The sequence below is a fragment of the Lactuca sativa genome, chromosome 5 (assembly GCF_002870075.4).
Source record: "Lactuca sativa cultivar Salinas chromosome 5, Lsat_Salinas_v11, whole genome shotgun sequence".
Classification (NCBI taxonomy): Eukaryota; Viridiplantae; Streptophyta; class Magnoliopsida; order Asterales; family Asteraceae; genus Lactuca; species Lactuca sativa.
Genome location: NC_056627.2, coordinates 47,416,822 through 47,429,366, shown reverse-complemented (window position 1 = coordinate 47,429,366; position 12,545 = coordinate 47,416,822). Strand labels below are relative to the sequence as shown.

Below are 12,545 nucleotides of genomic sequence, written 5' to 3'. Positions count from 1 at the left end.
TCTTGGTAAGTTTTTAGACATGTTAACACATCACAACCATTCTAGGGCATATGCTAATCACTCCTAGGACAAGCATAGTTGATCAGGCTATGCCATTCCCAGGACTGACCATACATCCCCGGGCTCACTTGTGATATTCAACAATCGTAATACTATTGTTCTTGTCATTGTGACACTGATTTTAGTATGAATGCAGACTAGTATACTTAATTAAATATTTTAACATTTAAAGTATAGACTCTTGGTCAGAGTGCTTTAATCCCTAATGGGTTTATAGTTTAGTATATCTTTTGTGGGTTGATATACTTGATTCACCATAAACAATGCTCTGATACCAATCTGTCACACCCCAAAACCAAGAACGGCGGAAACGTTCTGGGGCAGAGGACGTCATGTAAAGTATCACAACACAGTAAATGTAAATAAGCAAACAACATCATCCATTGCATTAAATATATAATTTTAATACAAGCGTGTTCTGTACAGTTATAGACACCAAAATAATGTAAATCAAAATAATAAGATGAGTCTTGGATGCGCTCCATCTTCTCAAAAGCTGGCACCGGTACCTGTCTACTGATGACCTGAGAATACAAGTTATTTTGAAAGAGTTTATTAGCATTAAGCTGGTGAGTTCATAAGTATTTTAGTGTCAATGTTTGTTATTAAAAACGTTTGAACCTGTCTCAAGTATAAGTTTGTAAAATGTATGTAGGTGTTTGTAAAAGTTTGAATCTCTCAGAAAAACCTATATTTTCTATTAAAGTAGCCTTCTACCAAGGCTTAACTGTTTTGTATACTCGTTTGTTGTAAAAGCGTGTAATTTCCCAAGTGTAACTATCATTTAACAAATATAGTTTGTACATTAATGTTTAAGTGAGGTTATCACTAAAAATATGTAATGGGTAAATCATTGTAGTACTGTAGTTTTGTAGTATAGGAACTACCGCGGTACTAACTACCTTAAACCGGATTTATATTAAGGTATAATGTGATAAATTGCACCATACTATCGACTGGTAACAACGACATAATGAATGGTCGTAATAACGGAATGACGTTTGGCACCCGCAGACCTGCAGCTCCGGCTGTAGCTAGCAGCAAGGTGTAGGATAGTCAATCCAGTATAGATCTATACGCAAACTCATGCTCTCCCTCCAAGAGAATTCTGGCTACAACTCGGGCCATGACATTTAAGGCATGCTCCGACACAGTGGATCACAATTGTTAACGTGTTCATGTATATGTAATGTTACTTGTTCTAGTATCGTTGTATATGTTCTCTTTCTAGTATAGTTGTATATGTTCTCTTTCTAGTATAGTTGTATATGATCCTGTGTTACCCCGATGGTAACTCACTAATGATGTACTGATAAGTATATATATGGAAGTACTTTTATGTCTATATATGTATATATGATATATAAGTAATACTGAAACGACCTTCGAACGGTTACCCGAAATCCCACCAGACCACATCTCAAGCGCGAAAAGGAAATAGGGCGGATGGCCTTCCTAAGCCCTTTAAACATTTCTTATATATCTATACATATATGGGCATGCAATTTATAAGAAGTAAACTAAAGTTTAATAAAAGCATTTGATAAGTAAAAGAGTTTGTAAAACATTTTGAAGTAAAACAGTTTGATAAACAGTTTGAACAGTGAATAAATCATTGGTTTTCTAGTTATTAATCACATGTGATTAATGCAATCACATGTGATTGATGCAATAACTATAAGTATTTAACTTGTATCCCCCCCCATAAAGTATTTAAAACATTTAAAAGCATTTCAAAGGTTAATTAAAGGGGTATGAACTCACTTGTGGTGAGTGGATTGGATTGAAGTATCGGATACCGTGCTAGGTGGCAAACGGAGACTTGTTCACACGCACGAGCCTAGTTATCATATAATGAGCATATGTATAACTAATTTGCCAAATAATAACTTAACAAAATGAGTTGGGACACTCAGGAACATGTAAACACTTTGTATAAGTGTTATAGGTCCTAAGGGTTGCATCTAAGTCGATATGGGACAAGACAAAAGGGTTGAAAAGCTTCCAAGGACCTTGTATAAGAGTTTACCACCCAATAAACTCCACACAAGGAGTTTACGGTCGTAAACCCTTGAGTTTACGGCCGTGAACTCTTGTCTTGGTGGTTTTGGGTGTTTAAATGTGCTAAACGAATTCTAGAATAAGCCTAGCATTGGTAGATTAATCCTTTAGGTAGTTTACGGCCCTAGAATGCTCCATTGAGGAGTTTACGGCCTAAAGACCATAACCCCTAGAGTTTACGGCCGTAAACTCCTATGGGGTGTTTGTTTTAATTCTTTTAGGCCTCTTGCACAAGTAGGATAGCTTCTAGGTTTTTGTTTAAGGCTAAAGGGGACTTTAGGCACACTTTTGTGCCTTTACTTGGAGTTTACGGCCCAAGAGATATTCCTTGGCCGTAAACTCCCTTTAAGGGATGATTTTGATGTGTTTAAGTCTCCAAATTAGCTACAGATATTAGAGGGTAATTGTCTTAAAGCCTTAGGGGTGTTTAGGGCACATTTTGGCCCTTGAAAATGGTGTTTACGGTCCAAGAAACTCTTGGGCCGTAAAATCCAAAAGCTAAGTGTTCTTGAATGATTTCTAGCCTCAAATGATTCTACATTAAGTCCTTAACTAGTTGCCTAACAAGGAATTAGGACTAGATAGCCTTAAAGCTCCATTTTGGAGTTTACTCCCCAAGAACGTTCTTGGGCGGTAAACTCCCAGATCTTGCATTTTAGACATGTAAACAATGTTATTAAGCATATAACTAGTATTAAAACACATCTAGGAAAGTAGACTCACGATTTGGGATGAAAACTCGAAGATCCGTGAGAGAGAAAATGGCTTTTCTCTAGTTGGAAATGTAAATAATGAATTAATTTAATTTAGAAATCTATTTATAGTCCTGAAATATTTTGGCAGAAAATATTTTTATCCCGGAATTTGATTCTAACATTATGAAGTTTTGAAAGGCTCAAGTTTCACAAACCCATGAGCATCCACTCTCCTGATAACTCCTTAAATGTAGACCCTAATGTACAAAAACTTATTCGGAAAAGTATGAAATTCACTGAAACTGGACTAGCTTCTATTGAATAGATAATGTTCGTACAAATGGAAATTTCGGGTTGTCACACAATTCGATCGATTCACCATCTCTTTGCTTAAACTTCCTTAATTCAATCAGACATTGCTTGGCTGAACTGATTTTGGTCTTCTCATTACCCTGATACTTTTCCTTCAGTGTATTCCAGATTTGTTTTGATATTTTGCAGGTTCGAACGTAATTATACACCATAGGAGGAAGAGCACCACGAAGCTCTCTCGTGTATCTTTTCTCATTCTTTTGTAATCAGTTTGTTCAGTAACACTTTGAGTTGATGCAAAATTACCAATGCTTTGAACAGATGAAGGTGGATGAACATCGTTAGTAATGCACTTCCATAGCTCTTCGTCGAGTCCGTTCAAGTAATCATCTATTCGATCTACCCATTGATGACAACCTTCGAACCCGAAAAGTTTAGATGGAGAAAAAATAAGATGTTTATTGCTTATTCCCACCACAATAAGCTAAGTTTAAGTGTTTAGATAGGAATTCTTAAAAATCAGTTTATTGTGGTAGGGATAAGCTAAATAAGTTGATTTTAATAAGCATCTACCCCCCCCCCCCCCCCCCTCTCCTTGTTTGAATGTAAAAAAAATAGTGTCAAAATTTAATTTAATTTAAAAAAATAAAAAATAAAAAAACTAGGGGTGTTTGGATAGAGAAAAAAGAGGGTGTTTATTGGTTATTGCTTATTCCCACCACAATAAGCTAGTTTAAGTGTTTGGATAGGAATTCTTAAAAATCAGCTTATTGTGGTAGAGATAAGCTAAATAACCTGATTTTAATAAGCATCTCCCCTCCCCCCCTGATTATTGGTTATTGCTTATTCTCACCACAAATAAGCTAACAATTTTGACACGTTAACATGTCATGTCATCAAAACTAACACCTCAGCAGAAAACCGAGTTGACTGGTTAAGTGGTCAAAATTGTAACAAACTGAAAAACATTTAATCAAAATTAAAAAAAAAAAAAAAAGTATCAAATTAGAATTTCGATATAAACTTAATGACTTTTATATTATTTTCTTTTCTTAATGCAACAATGTGGTTCCGTGACATAGTCTAATCTTAGGAAGAAAAAGAGCAACGTTGTATGCATGCCAAAAATTTTTTGCTTTACATTTGAGAACTAGAAATTCTTACACTATCTCTTGTTGATAAGAAATGTGTGCACCATTTATCTACACGTTTTGGTACATGAAAAGCACATGTGAAATTGCGTTATTCCTATATGTAAATATGATAAATTGCTTATATCTTAAATGAGAATTACACAGCAATATATAAAAACAATACCTAAATTATAAGTGTCTTGGTCCTAAACCCTAACCCTACATACTAACATCTCTTTGTAGTTTTATCCGGAGGAAACTACTAAGACGATTAAAATGACAGAGATGAATAGAAATAAATATATGGTAGATTCGGAGAGACATGGATCAAGAACTAGTGAGATTAATAAGTTAGACAGTGTAAAATACAAAAATATCAAGAACATATGTATATTTTTTTAATTATACATATATGGGTTAAAATTATCATGTATGCAAAATGGTAATGAACGTCTCTTTATCTGTTTAATTACGTTACCCTTTTATTTCTCATATCCAACCACATGAATCGCGTTTGTGGATATAATTTTTTCGGAAAAGACAAATTTGGGAGTTGAGACAATTAAGGGACAATTTCAAATAATTGATAATAATAATAAAATTAATACATGATTACGATTTATGAGTATGATGATGAAATATAAATTATTAGAAAGAATTTATTTCATACGACAGATTGTCCATTTGTACATGTGTGGGGATATGAATGAACCAAAGAAAGTAACCCTCAACTAATAAAACAAAATTGACGTCATTACACTTGGAGTTTTACAGAAATTTCATCCCCATATGGCCATCGTATTTCCATTTCCTTAAGCAAAAACATAATAATATCTTTTTTTGTTCTTTTTTTTTTTTTTTTTGACGAATGCATTATTTTGTAGACATTGAGATGTCGGTAACGAACTTAAAAAATATATTAAATGGGCATATTTGGTATCTTAAAAAATAAAAATAAAAAAAAACTATGTTTTTTATATTTTTATGTAAATTGATGACATATCAAACCGTTACCTCTCTCTTTTTTCTTTTTTCGTGAACCGATAATAATATCCGTTATAGTCTAAAAGCTACAAACCAATTGAGAGTTCCCTTCAAACATAAAAAACCGAATCTTACGTCAACAGAATACATCTTCTCTTCATTACAGTCCAACAAAGTGTTAGGGGTGCAGACGTAGGCGATGATGACCCTAATGAAATTGGTTGTAGAGAACAAACCTTTATTCTTGTTTTGGACAATTTGCTTGGTAGCTTTTGGTCATGGCAAGTGTAAAGCCATACTCTCCAATACCTTTGATCATGTGTGGTCGTTGGTTGTTCTACGATTTATGTCTAATTATTACGAATAAGACTGAGACTAGAGTAGTTGCTTGTCATGTTTTTGTCTATATGTGACATGTGTACATAAACACTTTTAGATTCTTCTTGGTTTAATTGCGTTGTTATATGGAATTTGTTGCTATCATGTTTGCCTTTTATTTTATTATGATGGCGAAAAAGAAAAGAGTGGCGGACCAAATAGATTTTTTTTCATTCTTGAATTTGTGAGTTCGGTTTTATACCATGTTCATATAGTATATACCATATCCTTCAAAAAGAATACATGAGTTTGTATAGTTTATTTTTAGAGCATCGATAATGGTGAGTTCAATGGGAGAGTTGAATGAGGTGACAAGTTCATGTGTCATTCAATGATGAAATTCTACCATTATGAGATGCCACTTTGTCATTCAATGGATTTGGAGTTTAATGGAAAAAAGAAAAGTTTTAATTCTTAAATATTTATTATAAATTACATTTTATAACATTGTATTAAACTTTGTAGAGTTTAATGCATTGTAGAGAAAAAATATAATAGAGTTGTATGGATTGTAGAATGGTGATGTGGCAATCCATTAAACTCTATGAAGTTCTATGCATTATAAAAGGGAATAGGTTGAATCCATGAATATAGAAAGGAGTAATTTTGACCCATTTAGTTTCCAAATATAGAAAGGAGTAATTTTGACCCATTTAGTTTCCAAAGACTGTAATTTGTAAAATTAAAAAGCTCAGTTCAAATTAAATATGTCAGGGTATTTATAAGTCGTCCAAAATATACTTTACAACTCCTAAACCATTTTATAAAAATATGGACCATTATTTATTTATATTTTATATAACAACTTTGGACCTCTCTTTTACTTATATCTATTTGGACTATCATTTGACTCGACTCATCTTGCCATCGATGGCTATTACTTCGATTCATATTACTAAATTAGTATGTTACTTAGGGGTGAACATAGTGCGGTTTGGTGTAATTTTAGGACCAAATCGAACCACAAACCACAAGGTGAGGTTTTTGAATTCTAGAAACCGTTGGGTGCGGTTTTTCAATAGTTCGGTTTTGCGGTTTGAGTGCGATTTTGGTTTGTACCAGTTCGGTGTCGGTTTTAAACCTAGTCAAACATATAGTGCGGTTTTTTATATTCACAAGTATGATTTTTTTAACCGTTATGTTCATTTGAAGATTTATGATTATATGACATGGTGTCATTTCGTTTCCTCATATTTAGAAGTCGTAATTTTGAGTTTTTTATGTTGTTTACTTGATCACTTCATTTGCAACCCATATTCTCAAGCTCATTTTTTTTATTCAATTTGCACTTAGAAGTTACAAACTTGCAAGTTGTAGCCCACATAGTGTTTATACTTTATACCTAATCATTAAGTCACAAACACAAAGTGACAAAACTCACGTACTAAACTTAATACCTAATTACTAATTACCGTCAAATTCAATATATAATATATGTATCAATTAGAGTTTATTAGTTTTTTAAATAATATGTGTAATTGTATAATATAAATTAGTGATTTATTTTATTGTTAATAAGCTTGCGGTGCGGTTCGGTTTTGGTAGTCTGATTTCTAGATAAAAACCGCACCGCATCAATAAATTCGGTTTTTCAAAAAAATAAAATCCGCACCATCGGTTTTTGCGTCGGTTTCGGTTTCTCGGTTGCGGTTTTTCTTTTATCGATTCGGTTTTTGCTCACCCTTACTGTTACGTATGTAAGGCATAATTAGATATTCTTATAAAACTTATAAAACTTAGGATAGTTTGGTAGCTATGGGTGGCAATCATAGACCCAACACGTAACCAGATACTGACCCAACACGAAAATAAACGGCTTTGGGTTGAGATTTTTGACCCGCCAACCCATTTATTTCATAAGTTGGGTTGGGTTAGGTTACCTGTTTGGGTTCGCGGGTCAACCCGCCAACCCGATTATATATATATATATATATATATATATATATATATATATATATATATATATATATATATATATATATATATATTATGTTTAAAAAATATATTTAATTATTTATCAGTTTTGAATATTAATTATCATTTGATCGTTTTCCGAATTCCAAAACTGTAAAACATCTTCGAGTCGACTATGCATGCCCTAGCCCCTAAAAAGCCCCTATTCAAAAAGAAATTCAGTCTTCGGTCTCCAAACTCACAACTTCGTGTCTCCCATCTCTGTTGATTGAGGCATCGAGTTATTGACTGTCGCAGTGTCGCACACACACCACTCGTCTTCTCGTCCTCCGGCTGTCGCACAACACTCGTCATCGTCACTCCTATTTTTTGACTCTATGTTGAATATTTAAGACTTTATGACTTCATTTTATTTGTATTTTTTAATTTCATTTTAAAATGTATTGTTTATTAAATGGGTTATACGAGTTTGGTTCGACTCACTGACCCACGAACCAATATACTTATACGGATTAGGTTGGGTTGATGTTTTCAATCCGCTAACCCATAACCCGCCAACCCACCAACTCATATATTATATGGGTTGGGTTGGGTCAATATATTCTGACCCGCCAACCCACCAACCCGTGACCCGCCAACCCGAACTCAACCCAATTGTTAAGCTTATTGGTAGCCTCTTAATATTCTAATAAAGAGAAATTCTTAATTTTTCAATTGAGAGTGTTTGATAGCCTTTAATTTTTGTCTCTCAATTGTTCAACAAACTCTTAATTTTAAGAGTTGTATAAAAAAAAGTTTTTGAAATGGCGTTTAACAAACCTTATTCCCACTTCTTTTTCCATTTTAGGATATCATTTTCCCTTTCTCTCCCACTTACATTTCCGACCTCTTAAAAGTTCAAAGCCTTTAAAAATCCAAATCTTTTTAAAATTCACATCCCAACAAACAATTGTATTTATTTGAAGAAAAAAAAATACCAAGTTGATTATAGGTGGCAAAAAATATGGATATACCGGGTAAAGTATTTTTAAACAAACATATTTTGGTTAAGCTGACCAACCAATTTTTTAAGCAGATTTATACTTAATCTATTAATTAAATATGATTAAAATCTACTTTATTGAAATATATTAGAAGATGTAGATAATAATATAGTTTTTTTTTTTTTTTAAGTAAAACAATCACTAGTTTGTAAAGAATTTTTAAGATGCATTAAAGAGACTTTGGCCCATTAAACGTTGCCTAGGTTCATTTCATACAAATCGTGTATGTTTGGAGTTCTGTTGTGATCACCCATCACACTATGTTTTCTGTTCCACAAAATGACAAAACCAAGCAATCTTTTGTATCAAAGATGATGTAAACTGTTCCCAAAATATACAAATTTTCAAATTGTAAGTTGCATCAGTTTGTTAGTATGGTGAATAGATGCTTTAACTTCATAAAACCATTATCAAAATGGAAAATTGTTTGCTTTTCAACACATTCTTTACCAAATCTTGATCTTTTTTGTCATTTTTCTTCACAAACACCCACCAAGATTCCAAACCCACATGGCGGAAGTTACTCAAAGAAAGAGCAAACTCTTCTTTCTATGTTCAAGAAAGCTTGCACCAAGAAAGACATTGAACAACTCCATGCTCATGTGGTTCAAACTGGTTTTACTCAAAACCTGTTTGTTGTGGGTAAGATTATCGTGTCTTGTGCTGTATCAAACGAGGGTTCTATGGATTATGCTATTTCCGTATTCGAAAAGATTGAGAACCCAGATGGGTTTCTTTGGAACACGATGATTAGAGGGTTTGCGAGGATGAATCAAGTAGATAAAACGTTCTGTTATTATAAGAAAATGCTCGACCATGGAGGTGTTGCTGACAATTTCACTCTTTCGTTCTTGCTTAAAGCTAGTGGTCAATCTGGATCTGTTTTACTGGGGAAACAGATTCATACCAGTGTCATAAAACACGGCCTTGAAAATCATGTTTTTGTCCGGAACACCTTGATTCACATGTACGGAACACTAAAAAACGTTCACGTTGCACGCCAGTTGTTCGATGAAATGCCTAAACCAGACTTAGTCGCTTGGAACACCATAATTGATTGCCATGTTTGTTGCGGGAAACACAAAGAAGCACTTGACTTGTTTTCCCGTATGCAAGAAGCCCACATAAAACCTGATGATGCCACCCTCGTTGTCATCCTATCAGCCTGTGCCACACTAGGGGCATTAGACCTCGGGACATGGGTTCATTCCATTATCAATACTCGTTTATTAATGAACGATATATCAATCGTGAACTCATTGATTCATATGTACACAAGATGTGGAGAACTTGAAGAAGCACAAACGATCTTCACTAAAACAAACAATAAAAACATAGTAACATGGAACACAATGATATTAGGGTTCGCAACACATGGTCATGTCCAAGAAGCAATAAACATATTTTCTTTAATGATAAACAAAAAACTCGCACTACCAAATGATGTAACTTTCTTAGGCGTCCTAACTGCTTGCAGCCATGGAGGAATGGTCGAAAAAGGAAGACAAATTTTCAATAAAATGATCAAAGAATACCACATAACCCCAACAATAAAGCATTATGGGTGCATGGTTGACATGTTATGTAGAGCTGGACTAGTCGTTGAAGCTTACGAATTAGTTCAAAATATGCCGATGGAATGCAATTCCATCATCTGGAGGACAATTTTAGCCGGTTCCCGAGTTCACGGGAATGTGAAATTAGCCGAGATTGTGAGACGGAATCTTTTGGAAGTCGAAGATCATAGTAGTGACTATGTTCTTCTTGCTAATACTTATGCAAGTTTAGAAGATTGGAATCAAGTATCGAGAGTAAGACAATTGATGATAGATAATGGAGTTCAAAAACCGAGCCCCGGTAATAGTTTTCATATCCACAATGGGAATGGAATCGGTTTATTTTGTTATGAAAGGTGAAAACAACACAAAGTTTTTATACAAATCGATATCTTTGTTTATTTTGTTATGAACGGTGAAAACGGCACAAAGTTTTGATAGAAAACGATATCTTTAGTATGTTGCATAGGTTTTCATTACTTAAAGACATATAATTTATGAAATTTTCTTTTGCTTCTTGTCCTTCCACTCTTTGATGTCTTCGTTTACTTTAGCTTTAACACGAGCATGAAACCCTGGATATGGTTCGTAACCAACTGCCATTTCTAGTGCCTGAACATCAACAACAAAAGATACAATATAAAATAGTTGTCCATCGGGCAGGACTGGACTGGACAAGCTTTCTTATATCTAATGTTGACGATGAGGTGGGTATTTTTGTCTTTTGCACAAACAAACGATTGAGAGCGAGTCCGTGTCCCACCTTTTTTGAGTGGGACAAAAAACTTTGTACATTTTTATCATATATCGACATCATTCCCAATCGCAGTGTCAAACACAGTACAACCTGTTATGATTCAGGTGTCCTCCAATACATTATCTTACGTATAAAAACACGAATTATTACCTCAAGCAACACGAAGAAAGGTGCCATCAAGAAGGCTTGCGCTAGGTTGTCCAATAAAGCTGGTGCACGTTTCTATTCATAAATAAATACATGAAAAATGAATTATTATCAACACAAGAATGAGAAAAATGAATCGGGAAAAGTGTTGAAATTTGCATAAAATTACCTCAAACACGCCATGTCCTATGAATTGTCCTGTCCAGCAGAATAACTGAGCAGCAAGAACAACCTGAAAACACACAGAGAAAAAATATATATAACAATATGGTGATATATATTCATTTGAGTTTAGAGATTTTGGGAAAACCTGAATCTGATTCTTTAAATATTATGGTGAAAATTGATTATTAAGATACTTATTACTTGATTATCTCGTTTTACAAGTTTTATAATCACTTTGAAAACACACATACAAACACTATAAATCACCTTGGATCCTGTTAACGTTTATGATACGAACAAACATCTTTCACTTCTACTTGAGAGAAAATAACCAAAGAAAACACTGTAGTTACACAAAAATAGAGCTTAAACTAAGGGATTAGGGTTCAATTTCATTACTTTGAATCTGGGTTTTGAACCAAAATTGATCTGAAATTTAAACTAAATAAGATTTAATACTATTTGGAAACCTAAAATTCACTAAAAAAAAAAACTGCAGACAAAGTAAAATTTACCTTCCAAGCAAGAGAGAATCCCAGATGATGAGCAAGAAAGCTCCCAGAAACCCAACAAAAAAAACAGAGCAAACCAGCTACAGAACCAGCTTTCAAATCCAAACACACATAAAATCCAGCATAAATCACAGTGAACAAGAACCCGTAATTCAAAATCAAGCTATGTGGTAACGACAGATTAAGCAAAGGGGGTGTAAAGTAGAGCATCACAAGAGCTGTGAACAAAATCGGCCAAACAAACAACATGTGGATGAATACGTTAACTGGGTTGCTATGATATGCCCCATAAAACGCGAAGTGTTTTTCAAGATCAAATAACCCTATCTTCGCCATCAGATTTTGCCCCCTTTGAATTTCTTCAAGTGTCTGAAGATTTGTTTGATGTTTAACGTGTATTTAAAGATTAAGAAAAATATGGTATCAGGGATAAAGAATTTTCTTCAAAGATGGATCGTTTTGACTACGCCAGTGGAGTCATTGAAAATTTACTTCGAGCAGTCCACTGGATTTTGTGTTTGGTTTCAGATGTACCGATGATATCAATGTGCCGTCGCTAACGTGGCCGGGGAGTAGTAGTCACTAACGTGCACCGATATATTTTTTCATGTGATACTCATTTGATAAAATTGCGAGAATGGTCCATTAAAACTATCAAATTTGGTCCAAACAAGTTTGTAATCACAAGGATGGTCTAAAAGTTTCATTTTGTTGCGAGTTTGGTCTATTTTGTTTTGTTTTTTTATAAAATGACAATTTTGCCCTTGGTATTTTCTTTTTTTAGTTTTTTTATTACAAAAATCTAAAAAAAGAAAATACTCATCTCTC

The 12,545-nt window shown here is 33.9% G+C and overlaps 2 protein-coding genes across 2 annotated transcripts; one reads left to right on the top strand and one right to left on the bottom strand.

Annotated features, from left to right (window-relative positions):
• The first annotated feature begins 8,717 nt into the window (after positions 1-8,717).
• Positions 8,718-10,664, top strand: LOC111885337 (pentatricopeptide repeat-containing protein At1g59720, chloroplastic/mitochondrial). Its single transcript, XM_023881589.2, has one exon. The coding sequence runs from the start codon at positions 8,955-8,957 to the stop codon at positions 10,494-10,496; it is 1,542 nt and encodes a 513-aa protein (XP_023737357.1). The 5' UTR covers positions 8,718-8,954; the 3' UTR covers positions 10,497-10,664.
• LOC111885338 (2-hydroxy-palmitic acid dioxygenase MPO1) lies at positions 10,510-12,320 on the bottom strand. The gene is made up of 4 exons (XM_023881590.2): positions 11,721-12,320; positions 11,210-11,272; positions 11,044-11,115; positions 10,510-10,748 (listed from the first exon to the last, which is right to left on the bottom strand). The coding sequence occupies exons 1-4, from the start codon at positions 12,051-12,053 to the stop codon at positions 10,632-10,634; spliced, it is 585 nt and encodes a 194-aa protein (XP_023737358.1). The 5' UTR covers positions 12,054-12,320; the 3' UTR covers positions 10,510-10,631.
• Positions 12,321-12,545: the final 225 nt, after the last annotated feature.

Bases quoted from the DNA above. Each gene is read 5' to 3' on its own strand.
- LOC111885337 (XM_023881589.2), top strand. From the start codon at position 8,955: ATGGTGAATAGATGCTTTAACTTCATAAAACCATTATCAAAATGGAAA.
- LOC111885338 (XM_023881590.2), bottom strand. From the start codon at position 12,053: ATGGCGAAGATAGGGTTATTTGATCTTGAAAAACACTTCGCGTTTTAT. The intron at 11,116-11,209 runs GTAATTTTATGC...ATTTATGAATAG, and splicing joins TAGGACATGGCGTGTTTGAG to AAACGTGCACCAGCTTTATT. The intron at 10,749-11,043 runs GTAATAATTCGT...GTTGATGTTCAG, and splicing joins CTTTCTTCGTGTTGCTTGAG to GCACTAGAAATGGCAGTTGG.